General features: G+C 33.9%; 1 protein-coding gene across 1 annotated transcript; it reads right to left on the reverse strand.

The window, feature by feature from the left end:
- Window positions 1-15031: 15031 nt before the first annotated feature.
- Window positions 15032-19532, reverse strand: LOC139866210 (MLO-like protein 10). Its single transcript, XM_071854361.1, has 15 exons — window positions 19226-19532; window positions 18916-18973; window positions 18625-18830; window positions 18422-18538; window positions 18194-18254; window positions 17968-18056; window positions 17806-17880; window positions 17627-17715; window positions 17481-17530; window positions 16838-16878; window positions 16594-16767; window positions 16330-16365; window positions 16121-16188; window positions 15973-16033; window positions 15032-15639 (listed from the first exon to the last, which is right to left on the reverse strand). The coding sequence occupies exons 1-15, from the start codon at window positions 19352-19354 to the stop codon at window positions 15220-15222; spliced, it is 1674 nt and encodes a 557-aa protein (XP_071710462.1). The 5' UTR covers window positions 19355-19532; the 3' UTR covers window positions 15032-15219.
- Between the last annotated feature and the right edge of the window lie 244 nt (window positions 19533-19776).

Genomic DNA, 19776 nt, shown 5'->3' on the forward strand with positions numbered 1-19776 from the left:
CTATATTGTTATTCGCCACCGTTTCAACTTACTCTCGGTGTCACACCGGTGTTCCTTACTATCTACCACTTCTTGTTACTACCATCACTACTCTATGTGAGTATCGTCATCAATGCTTATCACTACGGCTGCGTACTATTTGTTATCATGATTCGTTACTCTTTTTGTGCCTAAAGGCATTATCGTTTGACTTGAACCGCATTGACGTGAATGATCATTTATACACTTCCCTCGGGGAACGCTTCTTTAGAGTCGCACTAATTCTTTCGATTCAAAACAAGTCACGTTTGAGACGTCGTTACACTTTGTTCATTTTAGATCTTTATGATTACACGAACTTGAATCTATGGAGTGATGTGGGAATGGAGGTATGAGTTAGCGTAATATAACGACACTCGATCAACGTGGTTATATTATGGTAAGTCATACCAAAGTTCTAATGACACGTGATGGTGGTTGGACTCGATCAATCTAATCACCACCATGTGCCATGTACATGACTTCATCTTTTTTGTTAGGTATCCGAAAACTCCGAGAATATTGATAACAACCATACCAAGGACACACCTTCGATTATTGTCGAACCATATTTATGGTTCCGAATGAATGACAAATTCTTTCGACTCCAAACATATGTTACACGTGTATACTATCTCGTTTTCTTACAGTTTTATCGACGAACTACAATATGCTTGTTATGCTCATATCGAGGCGGAAACTTCTTCCGCATTACACTCGTACTTTCGTATAAAGAAACCTTCTATCTAAATTCTCAATGGAGAGAGAGACTCTTCACACTATACTAGCATTCGTCACGAGGGTGAATAGTCCTAACGAACGTTTTTAGAAACCGATAAATCTTCCGCGGCGCGAAATTCTTGAGAAACAGAAACTTGTTCCAACAAACGTTTTCACATCCTAACAAACTCTTTCAAATATACCTTAAAGGAATGTACCTCGTTTCGAATCGAGATGCTCGTTTCACTTCTAAACTTACAAAAAGCCTCGGGACCACGTTTAAACATGAGTATCGCGTATCATTCACAAACCGACGGACCAAGCAAACACATGATTCAAACCTTGGAAACCATAATACGAGTTTGCGTTATCAACTTCAAATTTACTTGAGAAAAGTTTTTGCATTTAACCAAATTCTCTTACAACGATGGTTATCATTCAAGTCTTAACGTCACACCTTTTGAAATCTTATATGACCGGAAACGTCATTCTCCTTTTGTAGAACCAAGTAAATGATAATCAAGTCACCGAACCTGGACTCATTCATAGAGTAACCGTTAAAATCGTTCCAATCCGAGAAAGGCTCGAGACGGCCCGTAGTCGCCAAAGGAGCTATGCCAATGTTAGATGTAAACCTTTCGAATTCCATGTGGGAAACCGTGTAACGTTAAAAGTCGTACCTTGAAAAGGTGTAGTCCATTTCGGAAACGTAGAAAGCTAAATCCGCGATATTTTTAGTCCTTTTTAAATCTTGGGGCGTGTTGTGCCCGTTGCTTACCGCTTCAAACTTCCGACTCAAACAAATTCCGTTCATCCTACATTCTGTGTATCAAACTTAAGGGCGTGTCTTGCGAAACAAGAACTTGTTATCCTCTTCGATGAACTTACTATCAACGATAAACTTCACTTCCTAGGAGGACCGGTTGAAACTATAAATCGTGAAGCCAAACTTTAAACCAACGTAAAATCACGACTGTCAAAGTTCGTTGAAATGCCCAAGGAAGTACCTTCACATATCCGTAGAATTTGCAACGCAAGGTTTCGAAGAAGAAACAACAACTACTACTTCCAACTAAATTTCGGGACGAAATTTCTTTTAAGGTGTAGGTAATGTAACATCCCGCGTTTTCCCGTTAAATTTATTTTTAACACTATCTTTTTTTTAAATAATACCATTCGTTATTTAAATTCGTAGTTTCCGTTGACTAACGTTCATAATATTCCCGTTACTTAATTATAACATCACTCGTTTACTCGAGCGTTTTTAAAATATTTGTTCGGTTAATTCGCGCACCCGACTACAAACTCGAGAGACTAGTTTTGCCATTTAATCAAAAAGGTGACTAGTGGTTGACTAAGTCAACCACCTCCCGCCATCTCATCCATTCATTTTTCACTTCTTCTTCTACCTCCTTTTCTCTCATCCATTTTTGAACTCAAACACCCATCTTCACAAAATCATCATCTAAATCCGAATCAAGAAGGAAACATCAAAACAAATTACATATTCGTGATCCTCTCTTCATCCTCTACATTTTGGTACCAATTTCATCTCGTTTGGGTAACATTTCTAAAACACTAAATTTCTCTAAATTCGTTTTATATACTTGAAATGGTGTTAGTTAGTGTCTATGGCTCGTGTATAACATTAATATATGATTTGTTTACTCGATTTGTTGTTTTGAGTCACTAGTTTGAACATTTAAAAACGGGTTTGCTTAATCTTTGATTTTGGATGAGTTAATGTTGTTAAATTGTTAAAGTTCATGTTTTAATTGTGTTACTAGTATCACTTTGATGCGTAGGTTGATTAAGAAAACTTCAAAAACATGAATATTGATTTTTGTGGATTTTGGTTAGGGTTTGATAGACTTAAAACGAGCTTTTGTGCTAAAAAGAATTATGGATCAAGACTTGAACTTTTGAAACAGCGGAGGTACCAGGCCACGCCTAATGTCGCGGCGCGGCTCTCCTCTGTCGCGGCGCGGCAATGGCCGTGTTTGGGGACTGTTCAACTTTGCACTTTTTCGTTTAATTCCAACTATGCTACGCACCTCCGATTAACATGTAACTTGGCCAACATGCTCAAATATGACTTCTAAGCATAGAAAAATAGTTCGGGACCCGACCCGAACATGTTGACTTTTTTGTTGACTTTGACTTTACCGAGTTTGACTTTTAGTTAAACTTAACCAAACGTTTATGCAATCGTTCTAATCTTCTTTTATACTTGATTCTTGCATGAAACTTGACAACGTGATTCACATGCTATACTATTCGAGTCGTAACGAGCCATAGGACTAATTGAACACATTTCGACCGACCTTGTTTGTGTCTTACCCGGTATTGATACAACTTACTTGTTTAGGTCAAGGCTAAGCAACTTTCATGCACACGTTTACTTTGTGAAGTACTTTTATACTCGAGCACTCGAGGTGAGATCATAGTCCCATCTTTCAAACAACTTTTATGCTTTAAACTATGGGATGAGAAACATATACGTATCATACTTTTACACTTTGAACACAAGTACGGAAACGAACATTCCACGTACGGGTTTGAACAAAAATCCTCAATTCAATTATCATTAGTTACACTTGCAGGGTGTAAACGTGAACTTATATTATGTGATCACATGGGCTTGACGAGCCTCATTCGGACGGTTCGCTACCGTTAGCGGATGAAATATATTTTCAGGTCTAGTGTATGTTCTAACACTACGCAAAGGGTGCAAAACAGTTAAGTTTGATAATTGGGTGCCCGCGAAACAAATAACAACTTTGGAATGCAAATGATTTTGATAATCATCTTATATTAAATCTTGTGGTTCAAATACAACGTTTACTAAAACACCTATGATTTCACCAACGTTTTTCGTTGACAGTTTTCTATATGTTTCTCAGGTTCATACGTGGCTATTTGTTACATGCTTCCGCGTACACTCATACTTGCTTGGAGTCAAGCATACATGCATACACTTTGATTTCGTGCTTGGAGTCAAGCATACATACATACATACGCTAGTGATAGCACCTTTGGATTCAAACTTTTGTCTACAGACTTACGCTATTTATAGCAACCGTGATTTTTAACTTACATTATGTCGCAAGTTTATTTCATTTATACATTATACTTTTGTAAACTTAAACTTGTAGTCAATCCTTTTGGCAACTAAACTTTGCAAGTCTTGTACTTTTCAAATGAATGCGACGTAATTTTGGTCAAACGAGTCTCATATGGGGACTACGACCACGTAACGGGACCTAAGTAGTCGGCGCCGTCAAACTTGATTTGGTCGGGTCGCTACATATATCAAAGTATGTTCAAAATATATTTACAACATTTTTAATACGTTTTAATGTTCTAAGTTTATTAAGTCAGCTGTCCTCGTTAGTAACCTACAACTAGTTGTCCATAGTTAGATGTACAAAAAATAAATTGATATATATTATCTTGACCCAATCCACGACCCAGTGTATACACATCTCAGGCTAGATCACAACTCAAAGTATACATATTTTTGGAATCAACCTCAACCCTGTATAGCTAACTCAAACATTACTGCATATAGAGTGTCTATGGTTGTTCCAAATAATATATATACATGGGTAGATATGATATGTCAAAACATTTGCATACGTGTCTATGGTATCCCAAGATTACATAATATATTAGAATACATATATAATACAATATAAGTTAGCTAGCATATGATTTGTATAGAATTGTTACAATATTTCCCGTAGCTACAACAATCAAAAAAATATCCAATCTTGTTTTACCCATAACTTCTTCGTTTTAAATCCGTTTTGAGTGAATCAAATTGCTATGGTTTCATATTGAACTCTGTTTTATGAATCTAAACAGCAAAAGTATAGGTTATAGTCGGAAATATAAGTTACAAGTCATTTTTGTAAGAGGTAGTCATTTCAGTCGAAAGAACGACGTCTTGATGACCATTTTAAAAAACATACTTCCACTTTAAGTTTAACCATGATTTTTGGATATAGTTTCATGTTCATAAGAAAAATCATTTTTCCAGAAGAAAAACTTTTAAATCAAAGTTTATCATAGTTTTTAATTATCAAACCCAAAACAGCCCGCGGTGTTACTACGACGGCGTATGTCCGTTTTTACGGTGTTTTCGTGTTTTCCGGTTTTAAATCATTAAGTTAGCATATCATATAGATATAGAACATGTGTTTAGTTGATTTTAAAAGTCAAGTTAGAAGGATTAACTTTGTTTGCGAACAAGTTTAGAATTAACTAAACTATGTTCTAGTGATTACTTTTTCAAATCTTCGAATAAGATAGTTATTTATATATGAATCGAATGATGTTATGAACATCATTACTACCTCAAGTATAGTAGGTAAACCTACTGGAAATGACAAAAATAATCTTGAGCTTGAATGGATCTTTGATGGCTTGGAAGTTCTTGAAGCAGAATCATGACACGAAAACAATTTCAAGTAAGATTATTACTCGAATCAAGATAGTTTATAGTTATAGAAATCGAATCAAAGTTTGGATATGAGTATTACCTTGAATAAGAAAGATAACCTACTGTAATTAACAAAGGTTTCTTGATCTTAGATGATTACTTGGAATAGATTTGCAAGATTAAAAGTAAACTAGCAAACTTGAAAGGATTTTCGAAGTGTTCTTGAAGTGTTCTTCCTATGATGATTATAGCTTGATTCTTGAAGTAATTTTTGATGAAGATGATGATTAGTTTACTGGAAATTTCGTTCCTAAGTGTGTGTGTGTGTGTGTGTGTGTGTGTGTGTGTGTGTGTTTAGAGAGAATTAGAAAGAGAATTGGAAGTGAAATGAATTGATTGGTGAGTGGTGAATGATGAGTGGTGAGTGGGGTTAAAAGGAGCTCTAGTTAGTTGACGAGTTCATGGTAGAAGTTAAATTTGATTAGTCATGCATGACATAATCAAGAGTGGAATCCCATGCTAGTTCCTATTGGTATATACTCATAGTAAGTACGTCTAGCAGCTGTGTATAATACGGGTACGAATACTGAATGACTACGAGTAGAATTGTTGATGAAAAATGAATGGAAATGTAATTGTAAGCATTTTTGCTAAGTAGAAGTACTTTGATATGTGTCTTAGTTAACGATCTTATTTAATGTTGTTGAAATCTTAAAATCAAATTTTTAACACATTTTTAATAAAGCGATATTAACCCAAAAAAAAATTTCCCCTTGGACTCCGCCAGGGGTTGCACCCCTTGGACCCCGCTATCGGGAGAGCTGCCCCCGAACCCCCGTCATAATCAAGATAAGTTCAAACAATTGTGCACTCCACACTTTCTCCAAACTTGTTCGATATTTAACAAGGTTATTTTGGTTAACAAATTAATCCTATTACAATTAAATCATATTGGTGACACAAATCACCAACAATGAATATATCTTGATATGATATATATACTTTAAAATGTCGTTACAATGATAATCGTTACATATATGTCCATATATATATATATCAACATATAGTTTTTACAAGTTTTAACGTTCGTGAATCGCCGGTCAACTTGGGTGGTCAATTGTCTACATGAAACTCATTTCTAATAATCAAGTCTTAACAAGTTTGATTGCTTAACATGTTGGAAACATTTAATCATGCAAATATAGTTTTCATTTAATATATAATCATGGAATAATCATGAAAAAGTTCGGGCCACTACAAGATACAAGTAAATAAGTAACAAATAAAAAAAATTGAACTCCTCCCTCCTTGCTTCCAAAACCGACGGCCAAGCTCCCAAAGGGGAAAGTCAAGACTCACTTTCATGTGTTGGAGAATGGTGTAAGCTCAAAATGGTATTAAAGTTAAATTGCATGGGAGCTTGGTGCTAGCATGCTTGACAAGTCTCTTCATACTTAAGTTAATTAATCCAAGTTTAAGCCTTAATAAGTCATTAGCATAATAGTGGGCTAACTAGTCCATTAAAAAAGTAGGGTGGGCTTCCAAGTCCATTAACATGAGTCCATGTAAGTAAGCAACAATTAAATAAATAAAGCCCAAGTAATTAACTACTAACATTAGTTAATTAAAAATGATTAATAATAATTAATTATGTACGTAAATAATATTCGAAATATTATTCGTGAAAAGTACGTGTGTCACAAAGACAAGTCGGGCCATGTAAAGTCAAATACGGCAACAAGTAAATGTATAAAAATACATTTATTAAAGCGCAAGTATTAATAATAAATATTAATAATAAAAGTTGAAAAATCCAGGGTTGTTACAGGTACGTTTAACGTATTATTTTTATTTCGTTAAAACGGTACAGATAAAATATTTCAACAGGATAATCAACGATATCATCCAGCTCGCAACAACACCCCTGTACAACCCTTCACTCGTTATTATTTAAAATTGAAAATAAAAAATTAAACACGGACGCTTTTCAAAAAAAAATAATAATAATAATAATAATAAAAAAACATTGAAAATCATAAAGGAATATTTATATTATATACTTAATATAATTGACTTTAAATTCTTATACGTATAAATGATATTATACATAATCCTTAAAATTTTCATTTCAGTATTTTTACCATGTCAAAGAGTAAAAGTCATCTTTGACTAAATTGACGGAAATGGTCCAAATGGATTAAAAATGATATGTAAGGATGCCTCTAGAAACGTACAAAAACATTTTAATATACGTGGGGCATGATAATTGACACGTAATCTATTAAGTTGGTAATTAGTCAATGTGTAAAATGAGAGAGACTGCAATGCGGTGTAAAAATTGCGATGTAGACTTTTATTGTTAGATAAAGAAAGAACGCTCTTGAAACATTGACGTACAAGATGAATGCGAATTATTTCTGAAGTAGAGACTTACCCCATAGCCTAAGTGCATGTTTAGTTAAAGATATTATAACATTTTCTTTTCTCTATTTATGTAATTTTGTAAACGTTTAAAACTACAAATCAGAAAATGTGTTCAAACCAATGAGATGATAGCTCAACGATACCACTCATTTTTGAGCATGAGAATCGAAGAACGTGATCCGAGTTCGAATCTTACCAGAGAGTTTTCCCTGTTCGAAATATGTGGCTCGAATTCGAATCATTATTGTGGGTTTTCTTCTGGAAGGTGTTTCGGATATGATCGGGTGGGTGATTCCACATATGTTGCACCCGTGACTTCTGACGCGTTGTTAAAAAGAAAAAAACTGTATTCAAGCGTAATAGATGAGCATTTTGTAACAACATAGCTTTCTCCGTTAAAAATTTAACGATCGTTACTTGAATTATATGACTTGTTATATTAGATTTAATTCATAGATCTTTAGAAATCTAGTAATTAATATGTGATGCATATTATGAGACTACATGTTTCAGTTTAGAAGGTTTTCGAACTTTTTTTGAACTTTTAGAAACGCCTTGATTAAGGAAATCGGGAAAAAACATTTATAACTTACGAAACTTTCGACAATTATTCGCATTAAATGTTTGTGTGCCATTATAGGAATTTTTTATTTACTTTAGAATTCTATGTTTAAGGTTTTTATAACTTAAGTTTAATTAAAATTGCGAACCACGAAATTCACCAAAACGTTTTCGAACAAACCTACAACTTTTCATGCTAAATTGAAAAAAGACAAAATTACACGGGGAATCCCTGTGGTATGTTCGAAATAACAAGTGGAGTCCAAAAGAATTTTTTCACCTTGAGGGGTCACTGTGGTTTGCAATAGTTTCACGGGGGTCCAATTCGCTAACTGCTGTTAACTTTTCCGTTGGATTACATCATGTGCAATGCACATGAGGGTAAATTGGTCATTTTAAAAAATCTCTCTTTTATTTCTTTTTTACTTTTCTTTTTCCTTTCTTTCTTTCTCTATTATTTCCTTTTCTATCTTCTTTTTTTCCTTTTTATTCCCTATTTATAATAATCATCAATACACCTTCATCTATTCATCATCAATCATTACAAAAAATTCTACATGAGTACAGATATAAGATAAAATTTAGGGGTCTCATTTTCATCTACTTTATCTATTAATCATCAATCTATTTCATCAAAAACTTATCATCTTCATCTTCTCATCTTTTAGCTAAAATTTAGGGGTTTCTTGTTTTTGAAGATTAAACACCTAAATGAGTACAGATCTGTATTCCTAATCAGTGATGTGTGCTTCTCATTTCCTCAAATCGAAGTACAAATAATGGAAACCCAATTTGGAAAACCCAAATTGAAATCCGTAAGATTAAGAACAATGAAAACCCAAAATAAAAATTTTATAGACATCCCTTTATTTTACTTACAAATTGAGTTCGCAAATAACTGAAAAATATATATCACCAGACTAGACTTAATCTTCATCGTTCCATCGTGCCACCAAACTTTCTCACTCGAAGATGACGTCAATTTATTCGGCAACAAGATCTGAAACAAAATCGGATCTTAAACGCAATGGGAAGAAGAAATGAGAGTGATGACCGATGGTTGTGGTGTTTAAATTGTCAACGGTTATGGTGTTCGCTGAAACATCGTCACTCTTACTTGTATTTCTTCATCATTACTTCATTCCATTCACATATTGAGTTTCTCAATGTGTATATATGTTTCTCAGTGGATTGAATATGTGTGTACATGAAGGAGATTGAAAAATCAAAGAAACCCAATATTATGTGATGCAATTCAGTTTCTCAGTAGTATTGCTTTTAGTAGAGATGGAGTTTGCAAAAAGAAATAGGGTTTATGGTTTTGGTAGATAATGACATTTATTAATTTGAGTTTGATTCGTGATTTTTATTTAAGAAATTTGGAGATGGATGGTGGGTTTTAATTGAGTTTATGATTTTGTTGGGTTTCAATTTAGGGTTAATAGTTTTTAGGTGGATGAAAAGTTTAGAGTGAAAGAAAGAGAGTTAAAAGGATAAGGTATGAAGTCAGTAAATTTCAAAAAGACGAAACTACCCTCATATGCAAGTCATGTGAGGTTTAAAAACGTTAAATGTTGACGGACGTTAGGCCGTTGGACCCCCGGTGAAACTAATGCAAACCATAGTGACCCCTTAAGGTAAAAAAATTCTTTTGGACTCCACTTGTTATTTCGAACATACCACGGGGACCTCCCGTGTAATTTTCTCTTGAAAAAAAATAAAAACTTGGATTCCAAGGCCATAGGGCCGATCAGTTTTGGAATGGGGAGGGGCCATTTGTAAATTGTTTGATATAAGAGCGCTCCCAACAAAGACAATACTTCCTCCAGAACTAACCAATCATTCAACGCCACATCAACACCTCCTTTTTACCTCCTTTTCCAGGACTAAACCTGGACTAAACCTGGACTAACCACTGCCAACCATGACACTCCTCCTTCCATTTTTTTATTATTTTTTTATTTTTTATATTATCAAATAATTATTAATACTTATAAAATACATTTTAAATAAAAAACATAAAACTACCATTTCATTAAAAATAAAAAAAATTACAATAATTAAAAATTAAAACATTACGACAATTAGTATTTGCGTATCGAGTAAAATGGTGTTGGTGGAGATTGTTGACTTTGGTGTTGATTTTGCCCGAACATACCCGCAAATGGATTAGTATTTGCGTATCGAGAAAACCCGACGTTTTGTTGCGTGTTGTCGAGTAAATTTTGCATCATGTCTTGACTAACCGCATTTGATTCTTGAGCGACAGAACGTTGTTTCGCTTTGCCTTTGTTGGGTAATATTTTGGAACTCATTTTTTTTTGTTAAATAAATTGAGAGATGGAGTATATAAAATAGGTGAAAATGAAAGAAAATATGAAATTTGGGTGTGTAAAATGAAGGAAATGGGTGGGGTTTAAATAGGAGTAAAATGTATAAAATAAATAAAAAAAATAAAAATATGGCATGTAGCCGTTATGTATGTAGCCGTTGGGCTTTTTGTTTTTGTTTTTTTTTTTTATTTATTTTGCAACGGTAAAATTGGATTTTTGGATCAAATTTCACGTCCTCGAACATTTTGTAAATGGACGGAAGAGAGGGCGATGGCCTGGGCGAACCCCTGGGCGAACCCCTGGGCGCCTGCCTGGGCGCGTTCGTGCCATCAAGGCCCTCGTGGGCGACGAGCTGGGCGGACCTGGGCGTAGACCATTGGGACCGCTCTAAGGTAACTAGGTTTATTCTCTGATCATTATTTCACAAACCCTATGCAAAATTAGAGTCGTGGATTTTCTCCTCTACCGTTACCATCGTCGACCATCATAATCATCATCATAACGTCATCAAATTTCAAAATTTTTAATTGAATCAAGTTGGAAATTTAAAGCTCGTAACCGGCCAATCTTCAATTTCAAATGTTACTGCATTTCCTTGCTCTAGATTGTAAGAAAATCCAATACCTAATCTTTTATGATCTGCTATATGTCACAATTTTGAGTTTAATTAGTGTATTTTATAATGGTCCAAGTGTTTATGTATGTTTGCATTGATTTTGGTGTTATTAAAATTCGTATTCGATTTTAATTTGACTGTTCGGACTAGATAAATATTTTATTATTTTTATATTGTTGCAAAAACATGTGTATGACATGTTAGCCCTGTGTTGACTTTGTCAACCCATCCAGCGGTTCCCGGTAGCCCACTGGAGCCTGGCAAAATACCATAACCAATTATCCCACAACATGTCAGGCCCGAGATTCGAACCTGCATTGTTATTATTGCAATCTTCGCATGCGTGGGACGAAGGGATCATTTGGGCCCAGTAAGAATGGTTTTTGATCAAGTTATTTGGAAAATCCTCACCTAGTGGGAATCGAACCCTCACCTCCCCTAAGGGAGACTGAGTCATTCACCAACTAGGCTATTGACCCATTCTTTTGTTATTTTTATATGATTGAATATTTGGATTGTACATTAAAAGTTAGTCACTTTTCATATATGATTCATAATTCTTCGATAAAAGATGAATTAGTTGTGAATTTTCTAAAGTACACATGTTCTGCTAAAAGATTTTTTTGACTTACGTGTACATTTAATCGAATTTAGAAATATTAGGATTTTGTGGTTAGAGAGGACTTAATATACTTTTCAAGTAAAATCGAATTATTTTGATATGTTATGATTTAATTATGATTTTTTTAAAACGCGTTTTGATTGGAAAGTCAAATTGAGAAGTCGGAAGTTATTTAAATTTTCTGGGCTTTTAATAACTTTTTATGATCAAACGAATTGTGATTTAATAAATTTAAAAGCAACTTATGATTTTATACAAATTTTTATCTGTCGAAAGGTCAAGCTGTAACTGCCGTTGGTTTTTTGATTTATATAAAAATATGTACTTTGAGTTAGTGGTCATGGTAAGACTTTTTGAATAGATTTATTTTAAAGGTCTACGTCTATGTAAAAGTTGTTCAATTAATTCAACTTTGTGACTGAGTCATACATGAAACCTGTAGTAGTTTTGAGCGGTCAAAATTTCTAAAACGTTGTTTTAAACTTACAATGCAATAGTTAAACCTGGACACTTAAGTGTTTACAATTGTGATATATCCGACCCATCCCTATTTGGTTTTTGTTGGATAAACTTTGATAGACCATTCTCACTCTAGGTTGAGTACTTTGGGTTACCGTTACACATCTAATTGCGAACTTTGTTGTTGCGCACCCTAAGGTGAGTTTATTTATTTATTTATTTTTTGGGTAAAGGGTTACCCCGAAGGTGAGTTTATAGAGTCCCACATTTTGAATTTTACTTTTTTTTCTGGGACGAAAATACATGCTTGTTTTACTATTTTACATTATGGACACAAGTACATACATTACTATTATGTATGTGTTTCAACCACAAAGCCCTTAACTCGATTACGTTAAATTACTAGTTTGTAAGCGCGAATCATATGGATAGATCTATCGGGTTTGACAACTCCACCCAAACAGATTCAGGTGCTTATTACTTCGTAACAATACACTTAGTTGAGTGTACACATTTATGAGGTAAGAAATGTATATTTTTTTATATGCATGCATTAAGCCTCGTAGTGCGGGTGCTCATGGTACATATAACATTTTTGAAAATGTTTTACTTAAACTAAATCTTGTGCTCCATTACTTATACCGTTACATGAGCATATATATATAAATTCACTAACTTTTGTATTGACATTTTAACAACTTTATTTTTAGGTTCTTAAGCTTTGCTTCTGCAAGTGCAGTAGAGATCAAGCTTGGCTCACACTTTTGGAGTTTTATCATGAACATTTTTACTACGCATTCATTACTATGTTTTGATTTGATACAATTGTATTACTTTTGACATGTTGGATGTTTTTATTCAAACTTCTTTTTGAAATGAATGCATTTTTTATGATACGTTGACCAAGATTAAACATCTTGTTAATACATCTTGAATCAAACAAAAACGTCACGGTTGCGGAAAGACTCAAGATAATCAACTCAACAACAACTACTTCATGGAATTGGTCCCGTACACCCAACGGTAGATGCCTCACCGAATTAACAGAACTAAATCACCTTATAGAAACAATCAGTCTCTCAGATAAGCCTGATACCTGGAAATGGAATCTTGACCAATCCGGCATATTTACAACAAAAGCATTAGCCACCATCCTCGACAACCTAAAACTTGATACACCATCTTCTACCTTTAAGACACCTAGAAATAAACTCTTACCCCAAAAAATTAACATCTTCATTTGGAGAGTTCTATACGGGAGAATCCCGACGCGCGTAGAACTCGACAAAAGATGTGTTGATCTCGACTCAATTCTTTGCCCACTATGCAACCTACACACAGAGTCTATTGAACACATACTATTTCAATGCACGCTTTCAACATCTATCTGGAATTCAATCCTACAATGGTGGAACCTCCCCGTAGACACCTTCACCAATCTCCGTGACATAATCTTAAGTGATCAGTCCCTCACTACGCAACAAAATGGTTCCAACATTTGGCTAGCCGTTAAATGGGCATCCACTTACATCATCTGGAAATACAGGAATCTTAAGGTTTTCGGCAAAAAAGAATGGTGCACCGCCACAATTTTATCTGAAATCCAAACACAATCATTCGCATGGATATCCAAAAGACACAAAAAATCAACGGTTATGTGGCATCAATGGCTAATCAATCCCGTCTCATATATCTCCTCGAATCATCAAAGATCTGACATTGGTTAATTGTAACATGTCCTTTACATAGTCCTAGTCGTTAGATCATTCTTGACTTGGTTGTCCATTTTCACTTGGTTAAATGGGGAGCGTCAACCGACTTTGTCATCGCAAGTGCGGTACTGTCTGGTTGCCTCTTCCCAGCTTGATGTCTCAAGTCCTGGGGTGTCTATGGCCTCCTCGTTCATGAATGTGTATAGTTTTCATATTCGGACTCATTAAATTGTATAGTTATAGGGCTTTGTAACTCTCCGATATATGAATAAAAGTTTTTTGCTTGCTTTTCAAAAAAAAAAACTCTCCGTCATAGTGGTTGTTGCGGGGGTACTACACATTTCACCTTTTAGTACGCCTAATCACATATTCTTTGTTCCTAAAAAACATATGTTTTTTTTTTTTTTTTTTTTTTTTTTTTTTAACTTCAGAAGATTTCAACTTTCAACACGTTTTTTAAGTTTTCAGTTTTTTAAATAAATTCAATGAACATGAGGAATTTGTCGTAACTTAAAGCACCAAAAGTTACATACATTGTATTCGAATGCTTGTTACAACTTCCAAATCTATTTTATATAGTTATATAAAGCTCTAAAATGATGATGTTATCATTAAGTTAATTACTCATTAATTTTCATAATGATGATGTCATAATTTTATATTAATTTAATTAAAAAAATAATACAAAATCTTTTATAAAAGGAAATACTAATCTCTTCTAATTTGTAAAATCTTCTACAGAACACGCAAATTTTAAAGCATATTGTACAACTTTTATATAATAATTTTATTTTAATTTTCTAAAAATATTTAAAAAGCATTAATAATAATTATTATTATTAAAAATATAAATACTCAATTTGAACGAACTTTATTATTAATATTTACTTTTAATATAATAATTATAATTATTATATTATTAATCTTCAAATATGGATTCTTTTTACGAAATTAATTGCGTTACATATGCATGCGAAAATACATGTCTCTATATATTTGTAACAACAAGTTTCTTAGTCAAACGGGTCATTAAAATAAATTACTTTAACATTTACATTCACTTAATACCTAAGACATGTCAATAAATTGTTTCGTTTAAACAAACCCGTGATTTCACGGGTAATTTCAATAGTTCTAAATACATATCAAATGGATACATATCTTTACACAATCAACTGTACATATAAGGATTAATGATAGCCATATCATGCAGATTAAAGTTTAAATCCAACTACATCTCTATAGCAAGTGTGAACATAATTTATACATCCCTCAATATATAGGCTCTAAATTAAATTGTGATTTTACGCTTATAACAGCGGTGGTGCAGGCTTAGCAAATGAAAAATCATCCTCATGTCGTGTTTCACGAACTTGTTCAGTCGAATGATCAACCTCGATCTCATTATCACTCCTCACATCCATCAGGTGTCTGGTTGATGAGTCAGGAGACAGTGGTTCGGCCTCAAAATCTGATACATCGTTGTCATCATAATTGGATGATCTTGTGGAGTGGCCCGTTGTTTTGAACCGGTGCAGCGTAGCTGCAGCTGTCGGGTAAATGGCTGATGCCATTGGGTGAACTGGGCTAGCGTTAACACTGGTTGCCGTTGAACGGGTCGGGGTCTTGCCACCTTTGCCTCCGTGTTTCTTTTTCACGGCCATTCGCCATTGCTTTAGGGCCTTGGCTGTTTGTTCGTCGAAGATAGATTTCTTCATGTTCGATCCCATCTACACATACACCATCATGTTAATTAAGTTTCTAATTAAAATACCAACAGCAGGTCAACCCTCGGTCAATTACTGCGAGTCAACATCCAATCAATCAGTCAATATCTAACTAATCGGTCACCATAAACCGGGGATTTATCAGATTACTCGGGATTGATCAGTCAAAATTGGTCAAAGTCAAACTTAGTCAGACTTGGTCAAGTTTAGGCAACATCAGATTACTCCCCAACTTGAACGATTACTCCCTGATTATAGATTTTTGCAACCTTGATTAACAGAGGTTAGTTTAAATGTTACGATTGAAAAGAACAAGTTAACTAAAAATTGTTAAACCTGAGATAGAAGTGCATATAAAGGAAGTGTAATATAGCTGCACATGATCAAAACTCCGACCCTACAAAAGACGAAAATAGAGATCAGTTCATCAGCAAACAATAACAGCCTCATGCTTGATAATACGCCGATGTAATAAGAAAATTACCCGATAACAAGTTTTAGGATGACAAGTTTCATATTATCATGAAAGCAAGAATTGATCTTATATTCATACTGCACATGCACAAGCACAAGCACAAGAAAACAGTCTTATTATTACTGACGGCTCATATAAGTTTCAAAACGGCGGGATTCGAAATAATATAAAAATATTTTTATTAATAAGTAACACACAATTAAATGAAGTTTACTTACCCAAATCCAAAAAAAGTAAGTAATCTGAAAAGCATTCTGCAGACACAAATGAACCAGTAAAGTAGTTAGTGACATATAGTGGATAAATCACGCGAACAAATTTTGATATTTTACAAATGGTGATAATCAGTACACCACCAAAATTATACATATGTTACTAAATATGCTTTATAATGTTGTACTGTACAACTCTTTAAAACAGTCTTTTAGTGGTGTATAGATAAATTTTGGTGGTGTACTGATCACTCCCGTGTCACAAAGTACCTGAAACAGAACAAAATGTATGAGATGAAGAATAAGGCGAGGCTTCGAGAACCAAAAATATTTATCGGACGCCTGCACTAACGGAATCCCTTGAACGACCGCATGTCTTTCCGTTATTTCAATAGCCATTTTTGTTAAAATTGCTTGAAGCTGAGTTCCAACAGCTAAGATAATCTGCACAAAATTGATTAGGGGCTATTTTCTGAATTTAAACTTTTTAAAGGGTCCAAAAAATGACACTTACGATTAATGGAATTATGGAAGCCCAAAACATTGCCTGCCAGCCTGCATGAAAAGTTTACAGTGTCAACATCGATCAATATGCTTTTGAGTGGATTTTTGGCTGTGTGAACTCAAACGGGTCAAATAAGAGAAATAGCTCAGAAGGAAATGGGTCAAAGGGATAGGTTTAGAATGTATCAAGTTCTATAAGTAATAAATAAAGAATTGTTTGCCATTCAGCCAGACCCGTTCTGAACTGGCCCCATTGAATGCTACTTTAAAAAGACACATTTCAACCCACACTTGTTTTGACTAACTAAGAAACATGTTCAACGTGCCCATTTTGTCATGTTTAGAAGTCAAGAGTTTTAGAGTTTGTGTAGACTGAAAAGTTGTAAACGAACCAATTTGGCCGATTTAAGAGAAACGTACATGGATAAAAGCTTAGCTTTGACTTTTTAAGTCAAACATATTAAAGTTCAAATTAAGGATTGATTTGGGATCCAATCATGTGCACACTGTTTAGATATATGAATGCATTTTGATCATAGAAAGATATATTAAGTGATGCAAACAGATAGTGTAGCTAGTAGAAAAACTCACATCAATTATGTATCGATTAACTACTTGGTTTGACATTGAAGTAGTCAAACTTAATGACTTACCGTTAACGTTTAGAAGCAAGAAGATGACAAATGATGCCCAAAGTACAGGACTGAAAATTTCAACATTTTATAATGTTAAGGCGAATAAAGGTAAGATAAAAAGGTTAAAACTTTTTAACGATGACATATTATAACATCAGATGTACCTGACTCCCACAACTACTTGAAAATCATCTTCCAATGACCGTTTGATGTACTTTTGGAAGTTAAATTTTGTTCCTGGAGCTAGATGAAGCTGAAAAGAGAGATCAGTTCATACAAAGAACAACAAAAATAAATAAATAAATAACAGAAAAGGAGAGAAAAGAAAAGAAAAAAATCTCACATTTATGAACCCGTTTCGCAAGGTCATATAATCAGACTTTGTGACAGATCTGAAAAATTGGCGAAAGAAACATCCCTACATGAAAGAAACCTACTTAAGGAAACACGTAACATAAAAGTAATTATGCACATGAATATAGAAAAAAGTTCATGTAGAATTTACAATGTAAAAGAAGAAAGGAATTCGAGTCCAAAAGCTTGTGTGTGCTCTCACGAAAGACGTCTCGTGTGTAAGCCTAAATCTTGAAGGATCTGTAGTTTCCATTTTAGGAAGGATTTTGTAAGTTTCTTTTTTAGGACAAATATGCCATATGTAGTAAAACAACTTCTTCAATAAAGAACTAATACTAGTATTGTCTGCCTATAAAACAACTTCTTTAATAACGTACCGTTGGAAAATTCGTAGTCATGGGTTGATGTCTCTTCTTCCCACTGCTTCCACCCACGTGTCTGCAAACGAATAAAAAAAAATGTAGCAAAATTTTTATATTTTGGAGAATACCCGATTACACTATAAGTAAAAGTCGATTACTTTGTACACAGAAGCAATTTCTATTTTCGGAAACTTAAATTAGGAATTCGATTTAGTAACATCAGAAGTAACAATGGACATGTACCTTTAACCTTCCAAGTGCCATAGTAATAGCACTATAAGCAACGTGAAAAACGGCAAGAAAGAATATGAGTATGTGCAACTGATGCAACCCATCAACGGTTATAATTGGTACTTTCCCCTATCAAAAAAAACAGAAGTTTAATCTGAATATAACGCAAAAGTACTTATATACATAGTATATAATCAAATTATTGACCAAGATACCTTCGGGCAGCTAGACGCAGGTGCACCAGCTAATGATCTACGGTTCTCGTACCACAATAGTAACCGATGGGCTCCTTCAGTCGCAACTTTATGTTTTTTAGCACATGGTAACATTGTATCAGCTGCACCAATGGGTATGCATATTTTCGCAATGTAATATTGACTAAAAGTCAATATTAATGAGATAAACCCTAGAATCATCAACTCTGCACATTTCAAACACAATGAGTCTAAAAAAATATATTTTCATGAAAAACTGGAAATGAAAATAACAGAAATTGTGTAGCTTACCAGCTTTGACTTTCTCCAGGGCTTCAAACAAAGCTTTCTTGTGCTTGTCTGTAAAAACCTGAAAGTAAATTCCATCTTTTTAGTAACCAAAATTGGACCACTAAATTGAAAATTAGTCAAGAATTATGATAAAGTCTCAATCTTTCTATCTTTTAATTCAAACATCATATACTATTTTCTTGGGTCAACATAATCAGACAATGACTGTCATTAAATTCAAACATCATAGAGATTTGCATAATTTCAAGTGGGTGTACTAAAAGACTAAACAAATTCATAATTTTTTCAGTAAAATTAAAAAAGTAAATACCTTTCCGAGTCTATAAAGAATTTTTTCAAGAGCTATGGAGATGATGATAATAACTGCACAAACACCTGCAACAGCCCATGTTGGTGTTTGATCAAGTTCCCTTGTACCCTCACTTGTTTCCCCTGCCATTTTCACCCCTCACAACAATTTACTGAAAAAGTTTAAATCTTTCTAACACACATGAAATGGGTTCTCCTAAATTTTAAGAAGATGTTAATAAATATATATCTGAGTATGAAATTTGTAACATATAGTAAAATATAAATCTTGGTTTGACCCAATGTATGAATGGATTTTGGGATTCCTGTTTGACTCTGATTATATTATATTATATTATATTATATTATATTATACTATACCTTACCTATATTTAAAAAAACATAGCCCAAATGAATAGTACTCGGGTTTATTTTCAACATTTTACCTCATACTTTATCTAAAAAATCAAATCCACCCCCAAACAGGGGGTAAAGTGCCAATGAACCATTATCATAAAAAATCTTAAACAAACTCCACCCAAATATTCAACGGGCCATATCTTCGCACTCGCA

The sequence above is a fragment of the Rutidosis leptorrhynchoides genome, chromosome 9 (genome assembly GCF_046630445.1).
Source record: "Rutidosis leptorrhynchoides isolate AG116_Rl617_1_P2 chromosome 9, CSIRO_AGI_Rlap_v1, whole genome shotgun sequence".
NCBI lineage: Eukaryota > Viridiplantae > Streptophyta > Magnoliopsida > Asterales > Asteraceae > Rutidosis > Rutidosis leptorrhynchoides.